Here is a 12,688-nt window from a genome sequence, read left to right as displayed (position 1 = left end):
TTAATATTTTTAATTTATAAAGATAAAAAAAAAATTGTATGATTATCCATCTAATATTGAACAAAATATTTTAGAACTTTAGTTATAAAACTTGTATCAGAGCCTATATGAAAAAAACAACACAAAATAATGCCGCTGTGTAAATGTATTATGATTTTTATAGTGTTTGGTAAGACTAAAAAATTTACCAAAAAATATTAAATCAACAAATAGTAAAATTATAAAAATACTATTATTGTATTGTAATAACTATGATTTTTATTTACAATCCATATACATTGTTTGTATATATATATATATAATTAATTATTATTTAATGATAGGGTTATATTTTTGGGAAATTGAGGAATTTAATAGAATTATTAACTTACTTTTTAACGTTGATAAAATAAAAATTAAAAGTTAAGTGTGAATTATTAAAAATATGGACAAACGAATAAATTAAGTATCTTAACAAACGAATTTATTTTTGGAGGATACTATATTATTTCTGATTTTTTAGTCAATACTAAAATTAGGATTTGATTATTTAACCAATTGGTTTTAAATTTACTTAAAGATCTATAATTTTTCCGTAATATTATTTTTTCCTTATTTTTTGTCCATACAATGTAAATATATTTATATTAACGTTTGAAAAATGTTTACTAATCTAGACTTCTTTAAAACAAAATTATCTGTCAAATACACCACTAAATATTAAAGGAATATTACATACATATTGTGTCCTCAAATACAATAAATAAATACATAGTATTTTCAAAGCAAAGAATAATAAATTCATTTAAATTTATTTATGTATATAAAAATAATAATAACAACCTTAATAGTCGTAATAATAATTACCCATTGCTCCCGTTACTCCGGGCTCTCCTTTGACTCCAGGAGGACCTGTAACTCCTCGTTCTCCATCTCTGCCTGGTCTACCCCTGTGTCCATCACGACCTTTTGCAATTATAAAAATTATATACTCCAATTTAATTATTGTATTTTTTTTTTTTTAAACTAACATAGTTTACGTTATTGTTCTTATTAGAAAATAAAAAATTAAACTACTCAACGAGGCATTCAACTTAATTAAGACAATTTTCAAGGTGTTTTTTTTAAAACGCGCATGCTATAATTTAATTCGTATCATCGAATTTATATTTCTTAGAAAATAAAATTACATTATTTCAAAAACATTTCTTAGAATCAAGTAAAAATTGAAAGTTTTTTTTTTAATTTAATATAATTTTAAAGTGCAAATAAAATGTATTTGCAAAAATGTATTGCATTATGATTTAAAGCTTAACTTGTATTTGGGTTTTCTAGTACTCGTTGAGATAGATATAATATTTAAAAAATATTTGAATTTATGTGTGTGAAATACATATTGTCATTTTTTCAACCCACTGACTTGAACTTAAGATTGTTTATTTTTTTATCAAAAATATATTTTGTATCTATAACATTAGTGTAATTAATGGTTAGTATAAGTAACTATTAATAGTTCCCCTTCCTCCTGCGTTACATAGAATTTCAAAATTATTTTACTGCGATAAGATATAATCCAAAGAAATCATAATGTACTAACCTGATGGTCCAGGCATCCCTCTAATACCTCTTGGCCCCTAGAACAAAATTCAAACACAAATATTACTTTACTTATACAGAAGTATCTTATACAAGGGAAAATTTAAAAATAATTAAAACTAAACTAATGAAAATAATTTTTTTTTTTAATCGTGCCCTTAAAATAAACCGATATATAACTATTTTATTATTTTTAATTTATTTATTTTATCAAAAAATCTGTTATTTTATTTGTGATTTTTTGTTATTATTTTATTATAAAAAATAAATCGAAAAATATTAAACAATTTTAAGATAAAATAAAGAAATAAAGCATGAACTTGATATTTTTAGAGTTGTGATTTGATATATTGAGTGCACTATGTACAAATGGAAACGAAGCGACCAAATTTTTTTTTGCTCTTTATAGTTTATTTAATTTAAATATATACGAGTATATGTGTTGTGTGTGTGTGTGTGTGTGTGTGTGCATGTGTGTGTGTAATATGCAGTATTGCAATTTTTATGTCCTGAAAAATAGCGCAAGCATTTCTGGACTTATATAATAATATATCTTTCTGAAGTTACACATACCACTTCCCCTTGTTCTCCAGACTCTCCTTTAGGACCTTCGGGACCAGGTGGACCTTTAATTATTTAAAAATTACAATAAAAAGATTAAATACATGCGTGGTTGTTATAAAACACTCATACAATAATTGTATAAAACAAACCTTCTGGTCCTACTACTCCAGTCATACCCATTGGTCCATCAACTCCTCTCATTGACAACTAAAAAAGAAAAAAAATTAAGCTTCATGTACTTATCTGCAATACCTACTCCATAACACGGTTATTTTATTTAGATTTCAAAACCAATAAAACAACAATACTGACCATGTGTTGCGCCAACATTTGTCTGAATATTTCGGCTTGGCTATCCGGACCTTTATCCCCCTGATTTTGATTCAGCTGAAATTTAAAACAGTATTTATATATAATATTTACTTAATATTCTGTAGTTATTAAAATGAAATAACGATACGAACTGGTATTAGAAACACGTGTCCCGGAGGTCCTTGTTTACCAGCATACCCGTCTATGCCATCGCGGCCAGAATCTCCTTTCGGACCTTGGGGCTAGATAATAATAAATAAAAGGACAATCTTTACATTTTAAACAAATATTGCCAACCCGTTACTACAATAAAAAATTATCGAAACCGCAGTGAAGCAGAAAAACAAAAACTCACGGACGAAATGCATGTCAGGACGAGATAAGGCGTCATCGAATAAAATAAAGTAGTATTCGTTTGTATTGTTTTATGCGTATATACATTATATATATATATCCAGCTTTAGTATATTATTATTATATATAGAATTCACTATATATTTATACGAATCGGTTAAACGATCGGCCAACGCAATAAAAATAAATTGACAATTGATCAATCAAAAAGAAAAAAAAATGTGTGTCGACTCTGTGCATCCACCTACTATTTTGGCGGATACTATAGGCCAAATCCATTAATTTTATAGTTTTTTAATAAATAATTGTTATTAAAATTTAAGAGTTATAATATATATAGTAAATAATAAATACCTACTAATGATTTCTAAATATAAATACATATTAATAGATATATTATACATATATTATATTGAAGAATTAAACCTTGAATGACATTTAATATTTTTTTTTAGATTCTGGGTAGATCGATGAATTATGAATGTATTTTATTTTGGTAGTGCCATAGCCCATATACCCTTTTAAACCCACTTGTGTGCAATCGTGTACGCTTAAATTATACTGCAGTGAATATTGGAAGTACAATAATATTAATGTCGTTTATGCATAGATAGTAGATAAATAGATAGTATTGCATACATAAATATGGAAATATGTAATTTTGTTTACCCCTTGCTCTCCGGGTGGACCGGGATAACCACGAACTGCCGACATGCACTGAGGTTGCTGTACACCATACGCGGTCTGACTGATGTTTGTATCGGACGATCTTGGGCTATGCGTCTGTAGGCAAGCGATAGTCAAACAAATTAATAATAATAAATAACAATTAATAGTATTAATAATTATGATATTATAATATCACATGACGATTTGATTTTTTTTTTTTGTGGTATAAGTAGGTATATCGGCCAATACGTACAACACTCGTCATTTCCAATGAATTTATGTCGGACGTAGAAAGTTCTTCAAATTCATTTACGTCTATCACGTTGGTTTTTGATGTTTCGGTTTTATTCTGCGTTTCAATACAGACATCCATCCCAACGGAACACATTTCATAAGCAGCATCTGGCGTTGAATAAAACCTTAACTCTTGAATGTCACCCTGAAAATATTTTAAAACTTTTCGTTTATTCGTTTTGATATGCCGACGTGCATTGTCCCGCTACAATATGAAAACTGACATTCAATTATAGAACTAAACATAATGAATCACAACTGCAGAACGCAATTATATTATATTATGTATATTATTATATATTATATTATAAATATATGATTATATAGACGTGACATTTTTTGTTTATGCAATAAGAAATCCAATTAAAAAAAAAAAATTGGATGAAGTTGTCTGTAAATGTTGGGGTTTCAATCTAGAAACATAATTTTAGTTGCTTGTTAACAAATAGACCTAGAGCAAAGAATCAATCAATTTTATAATCAATTTATGGCATTACGTATTCTTATTTTAATTGAAATTAATTCAAATTGACTTGAATATTAACAATAACAATAATAGACAAGATATAATTCTCTCTCAAAATTATACCTATTATCAAACAATACATTTTTCTGCAAATGAAATATTAAATTTTAAATTTGAATCATATTTTTGAATAAAGAATATTATTCGTCAAGGTTAATATTTAACATTAAAAAAAAGTATTAATTAATACCCATATATTATTCTTACATAATTATTGAAAAAAAAAACAAATAATAATATTAAAAATATTAATAATATATTTATTTTTAAAGTATCCTATGTTTTATTCTAGTAGGTATCAATAATATTTGATTATTGTATCAGTAATGATGATTAATGATGAAAATGACAACCAATTATAAGTTACTATTTCATTAATTTTATTTATTAAGTTTGCATGAATATATTTGTGACGGATGAATCCAATTTTGTACATACAATTAGTATCATATAATTATCACAAACTGTATAATAATTAAAAAGAGAATGTTATTGTTATTTAAATAATAAAACTAAAAAGTTTTCTTTTAAATGTAAGCTTAAATTAAGTTTACCATTCACTTAAAGATGGTTAATTATATTATATACATTATTCATATGATCATTTTGGTCGTTTTGGAATGAAAAATTATAGTGATTAGCAACGCTATGGTAGTGTTTTCTATAGTTTGAATTTAGAGATGGGAATAGTTTGTGTAGATAATTCGACAAGCGGTGTTTGATTGGTTTAGATTTATTCCGTATTTGATTAAAGTACCTTATTTTTGAATACCGTAAATACATTCATGTGGACCTAAGAAGGACTTTGTAATCAGTGTTTGAAAATTAAAAACAAAATATTCAAAAAGCTTAATATATACAATAAATAATAACTAATTATTCGTAAAAATTATACTGTCGGAGATCACTAAGTTTATTTTGATTTGCAATTATTTTTCTATAACTCAATGTATAAATATGTAAATTAAAAAAATACTCAATTATTTTATTTTTTATCGCAAAATATAATGTTATTAACTGTTGTTAATTTATAATTGTTTATAAGAAAAAAGCCATACATTAAATTTTAAAAACAAGTTGTACTAAAAAATTCACAGTAAACTTATTCTTATTTATTATTAAATTAAATAAAAATGTTTTAATAAAAAATACGCCAAATATGCATAGAGTAGAGTGACATTTACAAAAATTCATTTATACATTCCATTTCAAATTTTAGTTACTAGTTAGTAAAATAACTATAGGTATATTAGTTAAAATTTGGTTTATAAACTACCATACATGATAATGCATCTGATAAGGTTAATAATGAATTGTCTATAGTATTGACATTTTACGGCTTAATCAATATTTAGTTATACCTACATATTATTATACAATGGAAATTATATAAAATTGTATTAGATGAGTTTCGTGGGGAACATTAACTTCTTAAAACGAAAAAAATCACTCTTCGAACCATAAGTGCAACTTTTTTATTTTCTGGAATGTTTAACGAACTATAATAATAGTATAATAAAACAGTATAGTAGATAATAAAAATATTTGGTGCTCTATCTATAACTTAAATTAAATTATAAAATAACTGATAAAGCGTTTTAACGGCTGCGCTACCGCGTTATTACGGTAATACATATTTTACCTCTACAATTTAAATACACAAATTAATAAATGCTATGTGTAATAGTATTCACACTAAATTATTCATTTTTTAGATGTGATTTTAACAGTTATATTAATATACTTTATACTTACTAAACATTTTACAATATATTATGTTAATTAACATAGCATTTTCTCTAGAGTTTCGATTTAATAACGATTTTTTTTTTAGAACATTAATATACAATTTTTGATTGAGGATACATCTTAATGTCTATGTAATTTTGTAATTAACAAATAGTAAAAAATGATACAGTATTTAAAAACAAATAAATAAAACATTATAGATATACTACCTATATTAGATACCTAACGTAATATTATGCTATATAAATGACGTAATGAAACTTTTTTAGACCGTTTTATTATTTAGAGTTCATTGAACTATATAATATTATAATCATTAATCAATTAAAAAATTAAAAATATTAATACCAGAAAATTATCTATATAACTGGTTATAATACCTAAATTGCGTAACCAAATAAAGAATTACCAGGTAAAACGTTTCATCTAATTGTTGACCAATCATCACTATTCCTGAATTGCTAATTGTTGTATTTCTCTTAAGTTCTTTTGTGACTTGTTTATCACAATCCAAAATCATAGTCACTGAATCTCCTTTGATACTGAACAATAATTTATGCCACCTAAAATTACAAATTACAACTATCATTATATATTAATATATACTACTGTATAATTTATACAGAAGCGTATTTACAGCGGATGTTGTAAGGGTTTCTAGTTTCTCCACTTTCCTAAGAGTTGAAATAAGATAGACAGAAATAAGAATACGTTTATCTGATCTAATAATTGTATATAACTTTTTTGTTATATTTAGTAAATATTATGACACAATAAAATCATTTTTATAACACCTATAACACGTGTTTAAGTAACAAAAAATTATATTCTCTATGATAATTCCTCAAAGTTTCAAACAGTCAACACTTATTTTATAAGGTATATAAATATTGTATATTTGTATGATACAAAATATATTGAATACAATAAAATAATATCATACTCGTAATATTTTTACCTTCATAATATTATATAAAGATAATTTATAATTTTTGTTAACTTTAATTATACTGTTATATTCAACATAAATTAAAAAATTTGTATCTCAAAAGTTTCATAATATTGTGTGTATGAATTTCGAAATTAAATATTATAATAGATTTTAGGTAACGGCTTTATTAAAAATATTTATTTTTAGTATCTTAATTTTTTTTTGATGATTTTTATATTCAATTTATACATTCTTCAATACTTACTGACAAATTCAATTTTAAATTTACGAGTATATTTTTTAGTATTCTGTCTGAAAAATCAAAAATCTATAATGTTTCATTATATTATGTTGTATTAAAAGTTATTTTAAACGTTAAATAGTTTTTAGTTATTTGCATTAATACCATACAATAAAATAACCATATAGTTTTGTGGGGTTCGCTTCTTTGAAGTGGTGGTGATTGTAAAGATTCCATATCCATAATAATTGTATGATGTAAATACGTATTGGTATTTATGATAGTACATTTTTAAAGTGTATTGCAAATACACTAGTGTGTTTCTAGTTTAAAAATAAAAGATTATATTATATTGAAAATGAAAAAAGAGTGTATAACACACAGGGTCAAAATTTAATTTAGGTACTCTGAATTTAGTAAACATATTAAAAATATAATAAAAATGTCTTATTATATTTTTTAATATTATATAATTATTGAATAACTCTATTTCATGCACTTTCATATTCCAAGATTTATTAAATGATAACATGTATACCTACTAACTAGTATTTACTTTATTTGATACAAAAAAAATTCAATTTATTCTGGATATTGTCAATTTAATTTTATAAATTACTTCTTTTTGTATACATTTGTGGTAAGAGTTTTGTTTTGTATGCAAATATGAAAAACTGTAGTATTTTAAAGTTTTTTTTTAAATTTAATAAAATAGAATTATTTAAAACCACATATTGTATAATTTCAGGATTTAACTTTATTTCACTGTATCCCGTATTCTATTGTTTGGTAAAAAAATCCACTTAGAGTTGATATCGCAGTGTTATACAATAATATATAAATTTAATGTTTATGTGAAAATTAAAAAATATTAAATGATTAAATAATTAAATTAGTCCTAATGACCAGTTGTACAAATGTGACAAAATAATTTAAGGAAACATATGAATTATTAAGCATTGATTATTTAGCAATAACTATTGAAATTATATATATTTCAAAATTATTACAACTTTTCGTAGGAAATTAGTAACTATTTTTTTATCATTAATTTTAATTTCATACACAATATTATGATTATATGAATATAATAGATAATACTAAAAAAAAAGTATTCAAAAATACTTTACAACGTATTATAGAGTACAGAGAGTGTCTAAAGAAAGAAAAATATACAGATAGTTGTTTTACATACATGTACACGACAATCTATAAATTTGAACACTATTGTGAGTTACATAATTCTGAGAAAAGCTACCTATAAACTGCTGTTAATATTTACATCACATACTGCATTAATGTATAATAAAAAAAAAAATTGGCCCTAAGCCATTATCTTGTGATACACTATACTTAATATATTTGGTATCGTGTATTATATTATTAATTTCAACTACATTTTTCTGTCATATAGATAATTTACAAACCAAAATATGATTTGTTATTTATTTCAAAATTAGGTAAGAACCGTAAGAGTATAGAGTATTATGATGTTTAGTACGTATCAAATTCTTTTCCAAATATAAGAAAACTTCAATCGCATTTTTATTATTATCTAATGTTCCATTTAAAAACTGCGTAACATTATACAGAGCAGTTTCAGTAACGAAACGGTCTGAAAACGTAGTATTGATTTTTCAATTATAGTTTATTTTTTCCAGCTATAAGATAAATCTTAATTTTATAATTTTTTCAAAATTGGATAGCACGAAAATTGATCAATAAGATGATAACTACCCATATTTTTACGATTACTACCTTTGTGCAATAGTTTAATAATTGCTAAGTTTAGGTTATTTGGAAATAAACTATTCTGAATACTCAAATAATACATGTATATATAACATAAATGTAATAACGTTTCATATATAATTACAGTGTTAACGTATGATTAAATATTATATACTAAAAGATAAACTATGAAATTAAAATCCGACGATTCATTTTGTTTTTTTTAACTTACCGATTATCGTTGATGATAGTATTAAATTTTATTTTGGTCTTATATCCTTCTTGGGCTTCCATGTCGTTATAAAACAACATAATGTCACTCCCAACTGTCAAACCCAACTGTTCATCTCCTGCTTCATTGTAAATGAGAAAAACTCTGTTTGTATCGGAACCTGTTTAAACAATTATTTTTGACATAATAAAATGTTAAAAAATATATATATATATAACTGGTAAAATTAGTTGTGTAACGTTTTTATAAAAAAAACGATCCAATCTACATAATGCAGTTATTCAAATTAAAAATTAGAAATAGTAAAACGTGAAAATATATCAAAAATATATCAATATTATTTAAAGAAACTTCTGGAATGTAAATAATTGGTCATAATTTAAGATCATAATATCATACCTTTGAGTCAAAAATCTTTCCTCTACAAGCTAATCATTTTATTACTTACTAAGTGGTATTTTTAAAAGCTAAATTGATTTTTAAATTTTTGAAAGCATTTAATTTTAATATTTTTGTTATTAAATTTAGATTAATACATTTAGTTTTATCATATTTTATTTATAGACTAATTATATATGTATAGTAATAATTAATTGAATTTCTATAAAAAAAAATTGTAGTGTTTTAATATTAAAAAAATCATCTCATATTTTAATTGTTAAACCATTCTGTGTTATTTTAATCTATATTCTTTGGTTAAAAATTTATAAAACTATGCATACTCTTGTTGGTATCATTACTAATTAATCAGAGAAAATATAATTTATTTTTTAAATATAATCAACATACATTTTATTTCAGAATCCTAGTGACATTCCTGTTTTAAATTGGAAATAAATTATTCTAATATTTAATTAAATTTTTAATCGATTAAATGGACAGATTACTTTTTTTTTGATTGATCAAACCTTTATAGACATTTAAAGTAGTAAAGTACTCAAAAGTCTTTTATATATATGACACACGTAATGAAGATTCGTGACAATAATAACATACGAGTACACTAAATTTCACAGTTATATTTTACAAAATAAAACTGAATAAATGTTTTACATTGTACTTATATGGAATGCATATAGGGTTTCATGTTAAATAGTATTATATTTCTTAAATCGAAAAAAATATATATTATATAAGTATTATATTTAAAACTTTATATTTTCTATAATATATAATAAATTTTATTTAGATAAACTCAAATTAAAAAATGATTTGTATATATTAATAAAAAAAATATATTCCTAGCTTAAGTACAATAAAGTTGTATTAAAAGAAACACCGTAATGGCGGCATCGCTATCGAGAAATGAAAAACCATTTTGCTAGGAAACGACTATAATTAAATACTATAAACAACAGTGTTAATTTATCATTGCAACCCGTTAGCCGCCGTTCTCTACTGACAACATCAGGTGCCCAGAGCGTCAGTTTCTCCATAGCCATAACGTGCTCGTGCGTGAAAAAGCGCCAAAAACAAGGTTTTATAATTTATAAGCTGAACACAAATGTATGGAAATCCAAACAATTTTTTATAATATTCAAATTATTTTGTTTTAATTTCAAATGAAAAGAAGCTAAAATGAGAAACATTTTATTTATTATTTGTCTCAAGTACCGACCACTATTATACTTATCATAACCATAACTTACTATCGGCTTTTTTTTCTTCCACCTACAGTCAAAAATCTATTTAAATTTTTGTATTTAATTATTAACATAATGCACTTTTTTTATTTACATTAATATTTATGAAAATTGTATTTTTTTGCAATTTTTTTGGCGTAAACGTAATTTGTGGACCACACACAAGACAGTAAATTGTATAAACTACGGATTCTAATTTTAAACTTAAAATTATTTATTGTAAATTGTATACAAAATTCAAGAACGACGTTCACTAGTCTTAAAAATGTATTTTTATATTTATATTGATGTATTACTATTATTCAAGTCTATCTATTTATTTTTTAACTTTAATTAGACACGTGCTTATTTATCTTTGATTGAATACATTACATATTATAACATATAAAATTTTCAATCAGCAAACATATTTGTGTAATCACGTTTTAATATAAATAGTTCTCTCCTTGAATAATTATCAAAATTGTTTATATTTCGCAAAACATAAAACTTATATTATTTTGTGGTTTATATTAAAACCACAAAGATGCGTAAAGCAGGTGACGTTAATCTAAACATTTTTTTTTTAATTTGTCTTTAAATTTTAAATGGTATTTAAGTAAGCTTTATCATTATTTCATCCAAACCTTGGTCAGTTCTGATCTCGGCTAATATTGAAAAATCTAAAGGAAATTGTTGGAACTCGGGAAATATCTGAGACGTCTCTATACTTAAAATAGCTCTTTCGTTAAGTTTGTACGCCTTGTCGTTAGCACAACGGCCGCTAGTAATGCTAACGCCCACATTTTGTTCGGCGATATTTGTAGCTTCCAAAATGCTAAAACCTGTAACATAATAAAAATATATACATAAGTAGATTTTAAATATACTATATTATTCCTACAGATACGGTCAAGATTGAGAATTAAGGACAATGATATTGGAAATGTTGAACGTGCTTTATTGTAAAGTTTCGTATGTTAAATATGTTTATTGTTTCTAAATTCTACGTCTGATGTTAAGTACTTGTTTTTATATTGATTTTAAGGTACTGGAACTCGTATTTTATTTCGTTGTACAATCTGTTAACGAGACATTATAACACGTAGTGTAACGCCTGGAGGTCAACCCAAAAGTTATCAACAAGGTCAGAAGAACATTAATCATAAATTGTTTATTGTTCTTGCATTAATAAATACGTTTAATATTCTATATCGATTTTTAAAAAAATAGCACGTTTTATTGCTTTAGGAAGCCGGACGAGATAACGGTGAATAATTTTCAACCACTCATTACCTGCAATAATGGGTTCGTCGAATCGTATCGTTTTGCACGTGCATAAGCAATTCTATCTATATTCTATAGTAACTATTAATATTTACGTTTTTTCTGACGACTTTCATTCGTCACTTTTAAGTGTTATGTATACATCATACACTAATACGAAGAGATGAATGTTATGAACATTTCGTATAAATTGTCACTTGTGTGTTTCTTCGTTAAAAATATGGGAATTACAACATTTTACAATATTTAATAATGAAAAAAAACTAATCATGATGCTGTAATGTGTGTGTATATTTCATTGAAAGGGTTTAAATGAAAAAAAAAACTGCAAATTCATTCTCACTCATCTGTTACTTTTATTCGCTCCTGTAGTAAACACAATACGAATAAATTACATAAATTCTACACTATACGTAATCGTATAATCATAATATTCGTGAATAATTGAATAATCAAATGCTCAAATTACATAGATGTACATAGGTAAGTACATAAATGTAGATGTAGAGGTACAGCGTGTGCCTACACTGTACATTTCATATTGTTATATATAGTTATTAAAATATATATACACAATAATTTAATATTATAATAACGAAAC

At 24.3% G+C, this 12,688-nt stretch overlaps 1 protein-coding gene across 1 annotated transcript in view; it reads right to left on the bottom strand.

Annotated features, from left to right (window-relative positions):
• LOC132929003 (collagen alpha-1(V) chain-like) overlaps nt 1-12,688 on the bottom strand; it is a 75,211-nt gene that overhangs the window by 39,800 nt on the left and 22,723 nt on the right. Inside the window, exons 2-12 of the mRNA XM_060994018.1 lie at nt 11,448-11,645; nt 9,179-9,338; nt 6,453-6,606; nt 3,728-3,913; nt 3,475-3,588; nt 2,604-2,693; nt 2,452-2,526; nt 2,289-2,346; nt 2,149-2,201; nt 1,577-1,613; nt 847-945 (exon numbers count right to left, since the gene is read on the bottom strand). Of these exons, the coding sequence (XP_060850001.1) occupies nt 847-945; nt 1,577-1,613; nt 2,149-2,201; nt 2,289-2,346; nt 2,452-2,526; nt 2,604-2,693; nt 3,475-3,588; nt 3,728-3,913; nt 6,453-6,606; nt 9,179-9,338; nt 11,448-11,645 (1,224 nt within the window). The remainder of the gene's footprint in view (nt 1-846; nt 946-1,576; nt 1,614-2,148; nt 2,202-2,288; nt 2,347-2,451; nt 2,527-2,603; nt 2,694-3,474; nt 3,589-3,727; nt 3,914-6,452; nt 6,607-9,178; nt 9,339-11,447; nt 11,646-12,688) is intronic.

Source organism: Rhopalosiphum padi, chromosome 4 (genome assembly GCF_020882245.1).
Source record: "Rhopalosiphum padi isolate XX-2018 chromosome 4, ASM2088224v1, whole genome shotgun sequence".
NCBI lineage: Eukaryota > Metazoa > Arthropoda > Insecta > Hemiptera > Aphididae > Rhopalosiphum > Rhopalosiphum padi.
The sequence above is the reverse complement of the archived record's forward strand: the minus strand, read 5'-3'. Positions and strand labels throughout refer to the sequence as shown.